Source organism: Ovis canadensis, chromosome 1 (genome assembly GCF_042477335.2).
Source record: "Ovis canadensis isolate MfBH-ARS-UI-01 breed Bighorn chromosome 1, ARS-UI_OviCan_v2, whole genome shotgun sequence".
In the NCBI taxonomy this organism is placed as follows: domain Eukaryota; kingdom Metazoa; phylum Chordata; class Mammalia; order Artiodactyla; family Bovidae; genus Ovis; species Ovis canadensis.
Genome location: NC_091245.1, coordinates 157,064,277 through 157,079,133, shown reverse-complemented (window position 1 = coordinate 157,079,133; position 14,857 = coordinate 157,064,277). Strand labels below are relative to the sequence as shown.

At 35.9% G+C, this 14,857-nt stretch overlaps 1 protein-coding gene across 3 annotated transcripts in view; it reads right to left on the bottom strand.

Annotated features, from left to right (window-relative positions):
* The window catches only part of CADM2 (cell adhesion molecule 2), a 1,299,579-nt gene that overhangs the window by 291,788 nt on the left and 992,934 nt on the right, over positions 1-14,857 (bottom strand). For all 3 annotated transcript variants that reach the window (XM_069578719.1, XM_069578709.1, XM_069578730.1), the window contains exon 2: positions 3,108-3,257. In XM_069578719.1, the coding sequence (XP_069434820.1) occupies positions 3,108-3,257 (150 nt within the window). The remainder of the gene's footprint in view (positions 1-3,107; positions 3,258-14,857) is intronic.

Below are 14,857 nucleotides of genomic sequence, written 5' to 3'. Positions count from 1 at the left end.
GTTTAGTCATTAAGTTGTGTCTGATTCTTTTGTGACTCCATGGACTGTAATCCACCAGGCCCTTCTGTCCATGAGATTTCCCAGGCAAGAATTCTGGAGTGGGTTGCTGTTTCCTTCTCCAGAGAATTTTTCCAACCCAGGCACCAATCTGCATCTTCTGCACTGAAAGGTGGATTCTTTACCATTGAGCCACCAGGAAAATCCAGTTAAAATATTTACATATAATCAAGTTGATAAATTAAATAGTATACTATATGTTTAATTGTTCCATGAGCATCCGTAACAGTCTCTTGTCTCCCCAAACATTTTCTTTTGTGTTATATCATTGGGCAAATGAGAGGTTTCATTAAAACTGGAGTCTTCTTTTTATATTTGGGCACATATGTCTGAAATATTTATTTACAAATACTTGTAATCAATTACTGCCATGAGCACAAAGAAGTTGTTAAATATTTGTATATGTCTGTTTGCTTATGTATTTGAATTTTTAACTAACAGAACTTCCTTCTGGAAAGCAACATAGATCATTTGATTTAAAACTCCTTTAAACACCACCATGAAGGACTGAACTAAACACTAGAATTTTCTTTTCATATACATGAAAATATAGATGTTCATGTACATATACATATAGATGTGCCTTTAGGAATTTATGATCAAACCATAAGGCTTACATAATATTAGCATGATAAAACTTAAATATATTTTTGCTAGAAAAAAATGAAATCAAAAGAAATATTTAAGTTTTGTTTTCTATTTATATAGCTTTTATTTCCATTGAATATAGCTGAAATATAAACTAAATTATGTGGATTATACTTGTGACTTTTTAAAACAGCTAATTAATCCATAAAATTAACTGTTAATTCTTGAATGACATATTTTTCAAAAGGCTTAAAAATATCAAATTTAGATATTCCTTAGCTATTTCTCAAGTTGTGGAAAAACAAGTCACTTTACAGTCTCATAAAGCAGTATTAAAATTTTTCACAATGGAATAAAAACATCTTAATCAGAATAATTAAGTAATCAATAATAGTAATAAGGATTCAATTTATATTATTATTGCTATATTAACTGTTTAGCAAATGGATGTTTAAAAATCCATTTCCAGACATTTAAAGATATCCCTAAATACTAAAAAAAAAACAAACAAAAAACAACAAAACTCTATGACTGGAAGTCTCTGTTAAACATGAATGATTACACATCAAACACTCAAATCAAAACATAAATATGGAATCACAGTATTGGCTTTAAGTCTAGTCAATATTTAAGTCACAATATTTGTCATGATACTGTCTTTAAATCTTACATAGCTGTGAGAACTTTAACCCCTCCCTTCCACATGCTTCTATGAAAATGGTCTTTAGTGATAACTGTTCTATCTTTCAGACAGCAAAATAGAAACCCTTTATAAATATTAAAGTTCTACAGAAATGCTAGTATTCCTAACCCTTTCTCATAGTTAAGTTTATGTGTCAACTCATTAGGCCACAATATCTGGATGTTTGGCCAAATACCAGTCCGGTTATTGCTGTGAAAGTATTTTTAGATGAGATTACATTGCAATCAGTAGACTTTGAGTAAAGCACATCACCCTGCAAAATGCAGGTGGGCCTCATTCAATCAGTATAAGGCCTTCAGAGTAAAATAAAAACAAACCAACAAAAAAACAACTGAGGTTCCCTGAAGAAGAGATTTCCCTCCAGACTGCCTTCAGACTTGAGCTGCAATGTAACTCTTCCCTGAGTCTCCAGTCTACTGTCCTACCAGGCAGATTTCAGACTTGCCAGCTTCAACAATCACTTGTGCCAATTTCTAAGTATTAATCTCATTCTCTCCCTCTCTCTCTGTAGATGTTTATGTATTATCTATTTTAGCTAACCAGCTATCTAGAGAGAGAGAGAAAGAGAACACTTGTTTCCTGTCAATGTACTCTAAAATATATTTTGTTCATATGCTTGTTTAATTGTCTGGTTTCCACACTGGACTGCATATCCTCTATGGGCAGCGATTTTATCTGTCTGTTCTCTAACTCTTATGCCTTGTACAAAGAAACTCTCAAAATATATTCATTGAATTAATTAGATTTTTAACCAATCTTTCATATACTAAAGGTAAAAATAGAGTATTTGATTTTAAATTTAAAGTACATCAAAGAGGGAAAGTATAGAAATGCACAAAATATAGTGAATTTATATTTTAGGTGAAATGGGCACATTTATTGAACTAGTTTGACTACACTTCAATTATTGGATCCTATTTCAAATTATTTCACTATTATCTACATACATACATAAGGAATAAAGATATTAAGATGATGTTGAATATTTGGATATAAATATTTATATTTATATCCTATATAATTTATCTAAAGCAATAGATCCATATTTTTATTACAGTTCCTGAACTAATTTTCTCCCAACTCTTATACCAGTAGACAATTGCTTAAACATTCAGTATATGCTTTTAGTTGTTTGCTAGAATTATAAAATATAATGTGATTTAGTTCTCTAAAAACACTTAATCAAAATCTATCACCCAGTTAGAAACCCCAGTTAAGTCCAACTCAGTGTGTAAATACAGCTTCTTAATTTCAGTTTATTTTAGAAACAAGGAGAAACTTAAACTTATTATTGAAAAATATCATCTTTATAATTCTTACTTTTAAACTCAATTCATGAGAATAAAATAAAAAAAAACTTTCCAAAGTTACATGGTATTTTCTAAATATTTTAATTAAAGTTAATAAAAATAACACATCCTATTGCCAAGAGTGAGGAAAAAATATTCAATCTATATAAAACGCATCTAAAAGAGAACAAAAGCATGTGGTATCTGGAGAGATAATAAGTGTTAGGAGAAGATATAAAACTATTTTTGAAACAGAATTAGAACTGTTTATTTTATTAAAAAGTTGACATAGGTTATCTTTAGTGTTTATGACTTGCAAACTAAAGTATTTAATATTTAACATGTTTAAATACAAGCATCAGCAGTTTGGTAATCAAAAGGAATAATTTGAATCATCTCAGAAAAATAAATTCATTATAATTAGGATATTTTAGAATATGATTAAAACATTTAAAAGAAAATGTATTCACCTTTCTTGTCATCAAAGTACAGAGTCTGTTGAGCTGGATTTGACCACTGGAGGGAGGTGTTATCATTTTGATCAACCCTGCAGGTCAAAATTGCAGTTCCGCCTTCAACAACCGTTACATTCTGTGTAAGTGGAAACTGCCCTTGGCTGCCTAAAAAGGGATTAAAGAAAAAGTTGATTAAATGAAACTTATAAAATGATTAACTTTCCAAGAGGTACATGGGCTTAACTTCTCACCCCAAATAAAATTTAAACCAACCAAACAACAGCAAAACTATACATTAGAAAAAAGGCAAGATAATTGAAAACCTTTAATTAGAGGACAACAGTGTGGTATACTAGTAGGACTTCTTTACATTCCCTCACATGCTCCAGAAAACCTTCTTCTCCTCCTAGGCACACATAAAGATGTATATTTAAATAGTAACGTGATTATCATTAATTTCCCTTGGCCTTGCATTAATTATATGGTGCTGCTGCTGCTGGTAAGTCTCTTCAGTCGTGTCCGACTCTGTGCGACCCCAGAGATGGCAGCCTACCAGGCTCTTCTGTCCCTGGGTTTCTCCAGACAAGAACACCGGAGTGGGTTGCCATTTCCTTCTCCAATACATGAGAGTGAAAAGTGAAAGTGAAGTTGCTCAGTCATGTCCGACTTCGCGATCCCATGGACTGCAGCCCACCAGGCTCCTCCATCCATGGGATTTTCCAAGCAAGAATACCAGAGTGTGGTGTCATTGCCTTCTCCGATATGGTGCTAGACCTGGCTATTTTTGAAAATAATAATTCTGGATGAATATAACTCTTTTTAGTAGCAGAAGAAATACATTAAATACTTCCCTTGTAGCTTTTATAGTTCTGAATAAAGTGTATAAAATATGGATATTAGAATGTTAGATTCAACCTCTGATAGAAAAAATTAAAAAAAGAAGAATCCTCTTACACCAGGGTTTCTTGCAGACTTAGTTGTTTTTATAAATATAAAACATGTTGGGGAAAACAAGTGTTCATCTTATAAAATATCCATCAAAATATTAAAGTGATTACTCTAGCCCAAGAGGTAGAGATAATATTCTTTTTTGTTTCTTTCCGTTGTTTTCTGATGTTTTTTTTCCAATGAATATATATCCCTTTTTCAATCAAGGAAAAAATATCTATAAAGATCATTGGCAATTTGGGTATTATTATAATGTATTCAAGCTTTCTATCTTCTTAAGTGTCATACTAATTTATTATTTATTATTAATTCATGTAATAACATTTCTTAGTAAAAGTACTTCTAATAGTTAAAATTCATGCACATAGAAACATAATATATAAATTTCACTTCAGCAAGATGATCTGGAGATGAACTCTGCCAAGTCTGGAAACAATTAACAACATGGGTGAAAAATGACTTTCTAAAGCCAGGTTAAAATACTATTATGTGAGCAGGGCAGTTCATTAAGTCAAGGACAATTTACATATGCAAGAATATTATGATAATAGCACCCAGGAAATATATTTTCCTTTTCTTCTTTAATTTTATAATGATTCTGTTATTACTACAAGCACCATTTGAAGTTATACTGGAGCTACTGGCATAAAGATTCTTATTACCAAGAAGCCTGTTGATTGGCACTGTAAGAGAAGAGAAGAGCCTGAAGGGGAAAATTTCTTTCCAGACCTAAATGACACAAGCACAGAAGTTCGTGACCACATTATATAATTAAGCCTATCAAGTATAAAAATCTGCTATCGGTAGCTTTGTCTCCTCAATGCCAACCTCTTTGAGTCACTATGGCAACTCCCCAGGATATCTCCTTGTAATCTTTAGGGTAGAGTTTTTAAATTGAGGTTAGGCAATGTCTGGAATAAATTCTTTGATAGTTGACTTGAAAGTCAACAGGAGCCAGAATGGGATGTGTTTTGCCTTCAGCTCAGAGGTGACCTCTAGCAGGGAAACATGAAAAACTATCAGTCTTGTGAAGTGAGGTGAAGTGAAAAACTGCATCGGAGAAAACATGAGCTAAAACAGAAGGAAGGGGTAATTACCAAAGATATCAGATTAGCAGCTCATAAATATGAAGTTCAAATTGTTTTTAAGATGCTTTGCTCAGGTGCCCAGCTATTGACATAATGCATAAACTGAGCAGTCTAGGGGAGGAGGAGATCCTTTAAGTAATAAAAAGTGCACAACTGTTAATAAATATACATAGTTCATCCCAGATGACGATTTGACTATCAACTGGTACATAAATAATACTTCCTGCGTCTTCAAAGACGTGGAAAAAGAGCAGTGATGCTTGCAACAATTTCATCCACTGCATTTGCAAAATAATTTTCAAAACATCCCATAAGAAAATATTATCCTTCTCATTTCACAGATGGGTAAACTGACACTGGGAGGTTAAGTGATTTTTTCCATGGTGAAATGGAGTCAATGAACCATTTGGGGTTTGTTCTGAAAGTTCAACGTTTTATTCTTATTTTTCCACAAAGGCTGCTGGGTCATATCACTATTTGTTTAAATGTGAGTTAGATAACAATGAAAAAGAAAAAAAGAAAAGAGTATTCTTTTAGCAAAATAACCTTGAATTCATACCTAGCTGAACTACATCTTCAGATCAAATAAGGGAGATGCCAATGTTAATTTCCTTTCAATATCGTATCTTATCCAGAAATTGTTATTTGATAATTATTTCAGTCTTTCCTTATACACCCATAGAAGAAAGAAACTAATATTTGTCAGGGTGTTCTACATGACAGGGACTATACAGACTCCAGCACACCTATACCTTATCCTTCCAAGTATGCCATCAGGATGGCTCCTCTCCATCTTCTCCTCACTTGGGTTCAGACGTTAAAGTACTGACTTCAGTTCCCTGGAATCTTGCATCCTAAAATCCCTAAAGTTAAATAATTTAGTTTCTCCCAAAAGAGCAAACTCATGTTGAGAATTTACTAATCCTAAATACCCTTAGGATATGTGGTTTCCAAAATCAATTCAAAAACCAATGTTGTAGGCAGCCAAACTTCTCAAAGATTTATACTGCCTTTTATTTTTATAACCTGGAGACAGCATCAAGTTTGCTGCTACTTTTCTCTTTTAACCCCCTCCTTCCTTAAAGTTCACAAGTTGTCATTAAATTCAATCTCAGAGAGCCTTTCTAAAGACGTTACTGATTTTCCCAATTGGAAAAATTAATGTGTTACCAGCCTAAGGATTCATCCTCAATTTATTTTTCAAAATACTTTGGCCATCTGATGTGAAGAGCGGACTTGTGGAAAAAACCCTGATTCTTGAAAAGACTGAGGACAGGAGAGTAAAGGGGTGACAGAGGATGAGATGGTTCAGTTCAGTTCAGTCACTCAGTCGTGTCCAACTCTTTGCAACCCCATGGACTGCAGCATGCCAGGCCTCCCCATTCATCACCAGCTCCTGGAGTTTACGCAAACTCATGTCCATTGAGTCAGTGATGCCATCCAACCATCTCATCCTCTAAGGTTCCCTTCTCCTCACACCTTCAATCTTTCCCAGCACCAGGGTCTTTCCAAATGAGTCAGTTATTTGCATCAGATAGGCAAAGCATTGGAGTTTCAGCTTCAGCATCAGTCCTTCCAATGCATATTCAGGACTGATTTGCTTTAGGATGGTCTGGTTGGATCTCCTTGCAGTCCAAGGGACTTGCTGGAGTCTTCTCCAACACCACAGTTCAAAAGCATCAATTCTTTGGCGCTCAGCTTCCTTCATAGTCCAACGCTCACATTCATACATCACTACTGCAAAAACCATACGTATGGCAAGATGGACTTTTGTTGGCAAAGTAATGTCTCTGCTTTTTAATAAGCTGTCTAGATTGGTCATAACTTTTCTTCCAAGGAGCAAACATCTTTTAATTTCATGGCTACAGTTACCATCTGCAGGGATTTTGGAGCCCCCCAAAATAAAGTCAGCTACTGTTTCTACTGTTTCCCTACCTATTTGTCATGAAGTGATGGGACCGGATGCCATGATCTTAGTTTTCTGAATGTTGAGTTTTAAGCCAGCTTTTTCATTGTCCTCTTTCAGTTTCATCAAGAAGCTTTTTAGTTCCTCTTCACTTTCTGCCATAAGGGTGGAGTCATCTGCATATCTGAGGTTATTGATATTTCTCCCAGCAATCTTGATTCCAGCTTGTGCTTCCTCCAGCCCAGCATTTCTCATGATGTACTCTGCATATAGGTTAAATAAGCAGGATGACAATATACAGCCTTGATATACTACTTCCCCTATTTGGAACCAGTATGTTGTTCCATGTGCATTTCTAACTGTTGCTTCATGAACTGCATACAGATTTCTCAAGAGGTAGGTCAGATGGTCTTGTATTCCCATCTCTTGAAGAATTTTCCACAGTTTGTTGTGTTCCACATAGTCAAAGGCTTTGGCATAGTCAATAAAGCAGATGTTTTTCTGGAATTCTCTTGTTTTTTTTATAATCCAACTCATGTTGGCAACTTGATCTCTGGTTCTTCTGCCTTTTCTAAAACCAGCTTGAACATCCGGAAGTTCATGGCTCAGTTCAGTTCAGTTGCTGAGTCGTGTCTGACTTTTTGTGACCCCATGAATTGCAGCACGCCAGGCCTCCCTGTCCATCACCATCTCCTGGAGTTCACTCAAACTCATGTCCATTGAGTCAGTGATGTCATCCAGCCATTTCATCCTCTATCGTCTCCTTTTCCTCCTGACCCCAATCCCTCCCAGCATCAGAGTCTTTTCCTGTGAGTCAACTCTTCGCATATTCCAAGGAACACCCAGGGCCGATCTCCTCTAGAATGGACTGGTTGGATCTCCTTGCAGTCCAAGGGACTCTCAAGAGTCTTCTCCAACAACACAGTTCAAAAGCATCAATTCTTTGGCACTCAGCTTTCTTCACATTCCAACTCTCATATCCATACATGACCACTGGAAAAACCATGGTTCACGTACGGTTGAAGCCTGAGTTGTAGAATTTTGAGCATCACTTTGCTAGCCTGTGAGATGTGTGCAATTGTGCAGTAGTTTGAGAATTCGTTGGCATTGCCTTTCTTTGGGATTGGAATTAAACTGACCTTTTCCAGTCTAATGGCCACTGCTGAATTTTCCAACTTTGCTGGAATATTGAGTGCAGCACTTTCACAACATCATCTTTTAGGATTTGAAATAGTTCAACTGGAATTCCATCACCTCCACTAGCTTTGTTTATGGTGATGCTTCCTAAGGCACACTTGACTTCACATTCCAGGATGTCTGGCTCTAGGAGAGTGATTACACCATCGTGATTATCTGGAATGTGAAGATCTTTTTTGTATAGTTATTCTGTGTATTCTTGCCACCTCTTCTTAGTATCTTCTGCTTCTGTTAGATCCATACCATTTCTGTCCTTTATTGAGCCCGCCTTTGCATGAAGTGTTCCCTTGGTATCTCTAATTTTCTTGAAGAGATCACTAGTCTTTCTCATTCTATTGTTTTCCTCTATTTCTTTGCATTGATCACTGAGGAAGGCTTTCTTATCTCTCCTTGTTATTCTTTGGAACTCTATATTCAAATGGGTATATTTTTTCTTTTCTCCTTTGCCTTTCGCTCATCTTCTTTTCACAGCTCTTCGTAAGGCCTCCTCAGACAACCATTTTGCTTTTTGCATTTCTTTTTCTTGGAGAGGGTCTTGATCACTGCCTCCTGTAAAATGTCACAAACCTCTGTCCATAGTTCTTCAGACACTCTTCCTATCGGATCTGATCCCTGGAATCTATTTGTCACTTGTACTGTATAATCATAAGGGATTTGATTTAGGTCATGCCTGAATGGGTAGCGGTTTTCTGTGCCCTTCCTATGTTATCTCTTTGCTCAACCATCACTAAGCCAGCAGTAAACACATGAAAAATATAGCAAGTCTTCCCTGAGCGTTCACAATATGGTAGGCACTATTCTAAGTACATTTCCATTATCAAGGATTAAATCTTCATGTCAACATTGTCATTATCTCAGTCTTGAAGACAGGGATCTGATGCAAAGTGCGACTCAACGATGCGTCATAGTCATGTGGCTAGAAAGCACAGCAGCCAGGTATTCAACTTTTGCCCTGGGTTTTCAAACCTAACATGCTTAGCCTTAGAATTACTTTGAAAATAAAGTGAACTGAATTCTGACTCAGTCGCTCTTATAAAAGAAATATATAATATCTTTGTTTTTAGTTTTTCCTTATTATATTTTTAATTGGAGTTTAATTGCTTTATAATATTGTTAGTTTCTGCTCTACATCAAGATGAATTGGCAATAGGTATATGTATACTGCCCCCCTCCTTGAAACTCCCTCCCACTTCCCACACCATCCTACCACTTTAGGTTTTCACAGAGCACCTGGTTTCAGCCCCCCGTGAAAGTGAAAAATGAAAGTGAAGTCGCTCAGTCGTGTCCGACTCTTTGCCACCCCATGGACTGTAGCCTGCACCAGGATTCTCGGTCCATGGGATTTTCCACTCCGTGTCATACAGTAAATTCCCACTGTCTATTCTGCATATGGTAGTGTTTGTGCTTCAATGTTTCCCTTTCAATCTGTGCCTCCCTCACCTTCCCCCACTGCGTCCCACAAATCTGTTCTCTGTCTGTGTCTCCATTGTTTCCCTGCAGTCACCATCCACAGTTGTTTTAGAACCCAAGAAGAGAAATAGTGACCGCTGCCACCTTTTCCCCTTTTATTTGTCATGAAGTGATGGGACCAGTTGCTGTGATCTTAGTTTTTTTAATATTGACTTTTAAGCCAGCTTTTTCACTCACCTCTTCCATTCCCATCAAGAGGCTCTTTAGTTCCTCTCTGCTTTCTGCCATTAGAATGATATCATCTGTTTATTTGATGTTGTTGTTATTTTTCCTGGAAATCTTGATTCCAGCTTGTGAAGAATCCAACCCAGCATTTCTCATGATGCACTCTGCATATAAGTTAAATAAACAGGGTGGTGATATACAGCCCTGTCATACTCTGTTCCTGATTTTGAACCAATCAGTTGTTCTATGTAAGGTTCTAATTGTTTCTTCAGAAGCTGCACACAGGTTTCTCAGGAGAGTATCAGGTGGTCTGATACTCCCATTTCTTTAAGAGTTTTCCACAGTTTGTAGTGGTCCACACAGTCAAAGGCTTTAGAAGAGTCAATAAAACAGAAATAGATGTCTTTCTGGAATCCCCTTGCTTTATCTATGATCCAATGGATGTTGGTAATTTGATCTCTGGTTCCTCTGCCTTTTCTAAATCCCATTTGCACATCTGGAAGCTTTCAATTCAAGTACTGCTGAAGTCTAACTTGACGGATTTTGAGCATAACCTTACTAGCATGGGAAGTGAGTGAAATTGTCTGGTAGCCTAACATTCTTTATTACTGCCCTTCATGGGAAATGGATGAAGATTGACCTTTTCCAGTCCTGTGGCCACTGCTGGGTTTTCCAAATTTGCTGACATATTGAGTGTAGCATTTTCACAGCATCATCTTTTAGGATTTTAAATAACTCAGTGAAATTCTATCACCTCTCCTAGCTTTATTGGCAGCACTGCTTCATAAGGCCCACTTGACTTCACACTCTAGGATGTCTGGCTGTAAGTGAGTGACCACACCATCATGGTTATCTGGGTCATTAAGACCTTTTTTGTGGAGTTCTTCTGTGTATTACTTTCATCTCTTCTTGATCTCTTCTGCTTCTGTTAGATCTTTATTGTTTCTGTCCTTTATTGTGCCCATTTTTGCATGAAATTTTCCTTTGATATCTCTGATTTTCTTGAAAAGATCTCTAATCTTTCCCTTCTGTTTCCGCCCCCCCCCCCCCTGTTTCTTTGCATTGTTCATTGAAGAAAGACCTTCTTTTCCCTCCTTGCTGTTCTCTGGAACTTTGCATTCAGTTGATTATACATTTCCCTTTCTCCCTTGCTTTGCACTTTTCTTCTTTCTGCAGGTATCAGTAAAGCTTCTTAAAACAACAGCTATACCTTTTTGAATTTATTTTTCTTTGGGATGGTTTTGGTCTCTGACTCCTGAACAATGTTACAAACCTCTGCCCATAGTTCTTCATGCATGGTTTACCAGATCTAATCCCTTAAATCTATGCATCACCTCCACTGTATAATCATAGTGGATTTGATTTAAGTTGTATCTGAATGTCCTAGTGGTTTTCCCACTTTCTTCAGTTTAAGTCTGAATTTTGCTATAAGGAACTGATGATCTGAACATAGTCAGCTCCAGATCTTGCATGTGTGTGTGTATGTGTATATACACATATACCCTTGTGTATATGTATATACATATAATACATACATACATTATATATATATATATATATATTCTTTTGCAGATTCTTTTCCCATGTAGGTTATTACAGAATATTGAGTAGAGTTCCCTGTGCTATATATTAAATTCCTGTCCATTACCAACTTTATATATAGTAGTGTGTATATATTAATACCAACCTCCTAATTTATCCCTCCCCCCATTGAACTGACAGTTTTACTTAGATTATTGAATTTATTCCTCTCTATCCATGTCAGTGGTTGAAAACCATTTAGGATGCTTTCAGTAATGATATGTAAATAATTTTCTAATTTATTTTCTGTGAAAGACACTTTAATGAAGAATGATTAGTCAATATTTTGAAAAGATAGCTCTCTTGACCCTGTCTTTAAGTAGTTCCCATTATCCTTCAATGTTTCCACCTGTCATATACTTAGGAAAAGATTTGTTCAAATTGTTATTTGTCTAGATTAGGAATTACCAAGTTCAAAATCTAGTGGCCTGAAACTTAACTCCTGCTGACCTCAGTTAATTAAGAGTTGTCTTTTACTTTCATGCATGCCTTCTTGTCTGACCACCAGGAGTCTAGCACACTATCACACAGAACACAAAGAGACAAATTCTAAGATATGGGCACCTCAACCTTGGTGGCAGGCTGTGATGTGCCATTAGCATAAAGAAGCAATAAGCGTAACAGTGAAGAGAGATCTTTGAAGCCAGCAGTACTGCTGAAAGAGAGCAGACAGGTGAAGACACATGCTTGAACACTGATGCCAAAGCATGGCTCTGCTGTCATAAATGGCATTATTCAAGCCTTGCTATCTTTTGAATGAATGATGAGTGAAAGCAGTGGGCTTCTCCAGCTCTTTTCTTGTGCTAAAGATTAAATGTGGACCACAACAGTGGATCGGTGCACACTGCGCATGAGTGCTTGCTTACTAAGGACAATAATCACCTGAGATATATCTAGACAGACAGGCAGAGGTTGAGGCCCTGCACATCAGAGATGGAGGTACAGCCAATGATTTTTGAGGGTAAATGATCAAATTTTGTGGGTTATTTAACAGGAACTGCATACTTCATTATTTTTTCCTTTCTGAAAATGAGCAAAACTTTGTCAAAGAAGAATCACATTTAAAAGGGTAAATGGAAACAACAAGATATGAAGAGAATTTAAGATACAGTTTTTCAATAAAAAACTGCAAACTTGTTATGAGATTAAAAATGCTACATATTTTGATTCTTTCTTTTGGAATACATTTATATATAGCAAAAACTGTCAACTCTTTTTAAACATTTACTTAATTCTACAAGGTATTGGCACCTGTATCAAATAGCATGCATAATGCTTTGCTTTCTTTTAAAATCTTTTTGTATTCTCTCAAGAGCTCTATTTTAAATGTAGAATACAGGTCTCATGTTAGGTTCTCTTATTTTGGTTATAAAACCCAAATTCCAGATAGATCAATAGATACAAAATAGGTTAAAGATTCTTAAATATCAACCTCAATAAGAAAAGACAGAAATAGGTAACTCATTTTTAAATGAAATACAAAGATAGCCTACTATTATTTAGGGTCTTCCCCTCAACTATTCTTAGCACTGTGATTCTTTCTCTCCCTCATTTGTGCTATCAACTGGTTCTGAGTGTTTACACAAAGAACCCACATTTTAGAAAGTTCAAGATTATTCTTGTTGCTAAAATTAGAGTCTAAATATATACCTAAATGAACACACAGCATGCTATTACTTCCACTAAGTTACTGAAGGCATTCTAAACAAACTTTTAAGATGAAAGTTGTAGCTCAGTAGTTGTATAGACTGAAACACATACTAAAGCATATTGATATGAAAAGCACAGATGTCATTAATGTAGGCTTATAATTCTCAGGAGAAGTATGATGAATGCTCCAAAAATTAAGACTGATAACTAAGTGCAAAATGTTTCCACTTTGGGAATGCTGGTCTGTTCTTTCAAACACTTAGAATTCTCTAGTCATTTCTTTCCTCATTTCATTCTAACTTTTAGATTTGTCTAAAAAACTTTAAGTATGTTCTTTTCCTTGGCTACCACATATAATTTATTTTCCTTTGACTCGACTTCATTCTCTCAGATCCAGCTTGCCTTATAGAGTGTAACACCTGGTGTCCACCTTCTGTGCCACCTCTCTGCCCAGCCGCCATGGAACATGGCCATCAGTCTGGTGCTGCTTGCCAGTTTCCATAGAGACAGGAAGTACTTTGGAGACCTGTGTTCCTTTGTAACTGCCAGACCAATGCAGGGAAGAAACAAAGCTGGCGGGCAGTGGGTCTTGGAAGGCCAGGAAAGGTTGGAAGGGCTTTTTCATCCTGGTATCAGAGTGTAACAGTGCCAAATTGGAAGCTTCAGAAATACAATCCTGTAGACTAGATCCTGTGTTCACCATGGCCATTGTGAGAGACCCATTCTGCTCCCAACTCGTGGAGCAGAAACTCTTGTGTACCCAAAGGTTGGCCCTAGTCCTTTGTTGGCTTCTGATCCATGACAAAAGGCTCTTTCAGATTTACAGTGGCTCCTACAGCTCCTGACCAAAGAATCATAATTTTCCTGCAGAAATTTCACCTTTCTCTTTTCCAGACTCTAATGATAGGTTTTCCTGGACACTCTTAGCAGACCAGAAAACTTCTGAGATAGCCATAGGATGATTACCAATTGACCTACACTGTGACTGTGAGTAGATGATCCACTTAACTACTAACATATCAAGACTAGTCACCATCTGTTGCATCTATTACAATAATTATAATTTAGAGTTAATTCTTGATTATCAGGATCAAAGCTAGTCCTAGAGAAATTTGCAATACAGGTGAAATAAAATTTCATATGCCTTCCTTTGCATTTTAAAAATGTTTTTGTGTGATTGTATACCTCAGCCTTTTGTACTATACATATTTCCAGCATAGTTTTCTTTTTATATAAAGTAAGCTTCTCTAGTTTCTTTTATTAATTTTATATTGCTACACCACATCACAAAGTTTAGGTCTTCCCTAAATTAAACAATCCTAAGTAGAGAAAAAAAGTCTGAGCTGCAGAGAATATTTATAAAGTTCTGGGAAACATGTTTAATTGCCACTTTATAGTCTTACTTACTGGTTGTATTGCTTTATAATGCTTTAAAACATTATCCAATTTAAAAAAATTCCCAACACCTTTTTAACATGCATCTGTACCAATTCCATTCTTCATATCTTAGCTTATTTTTCTGTTTATTACCCTGCCAAAATGAACAATAAACAAAATTTGCTTATATACCATGGACCTTGTAAACTAGATTAAATAAAAATATATCTGGCTTTACAACCAAAATTGATTTTTATTTTAAAATTTCATTAATTTAGCCATAGTAAGTTCATTCACTAACATGTTTTATTTTTTTCCCCAAATTCAAACAATAATTTCTTGAATGACACATACAATTTTTCAAGAAAAAAGTGAAGTTTAGA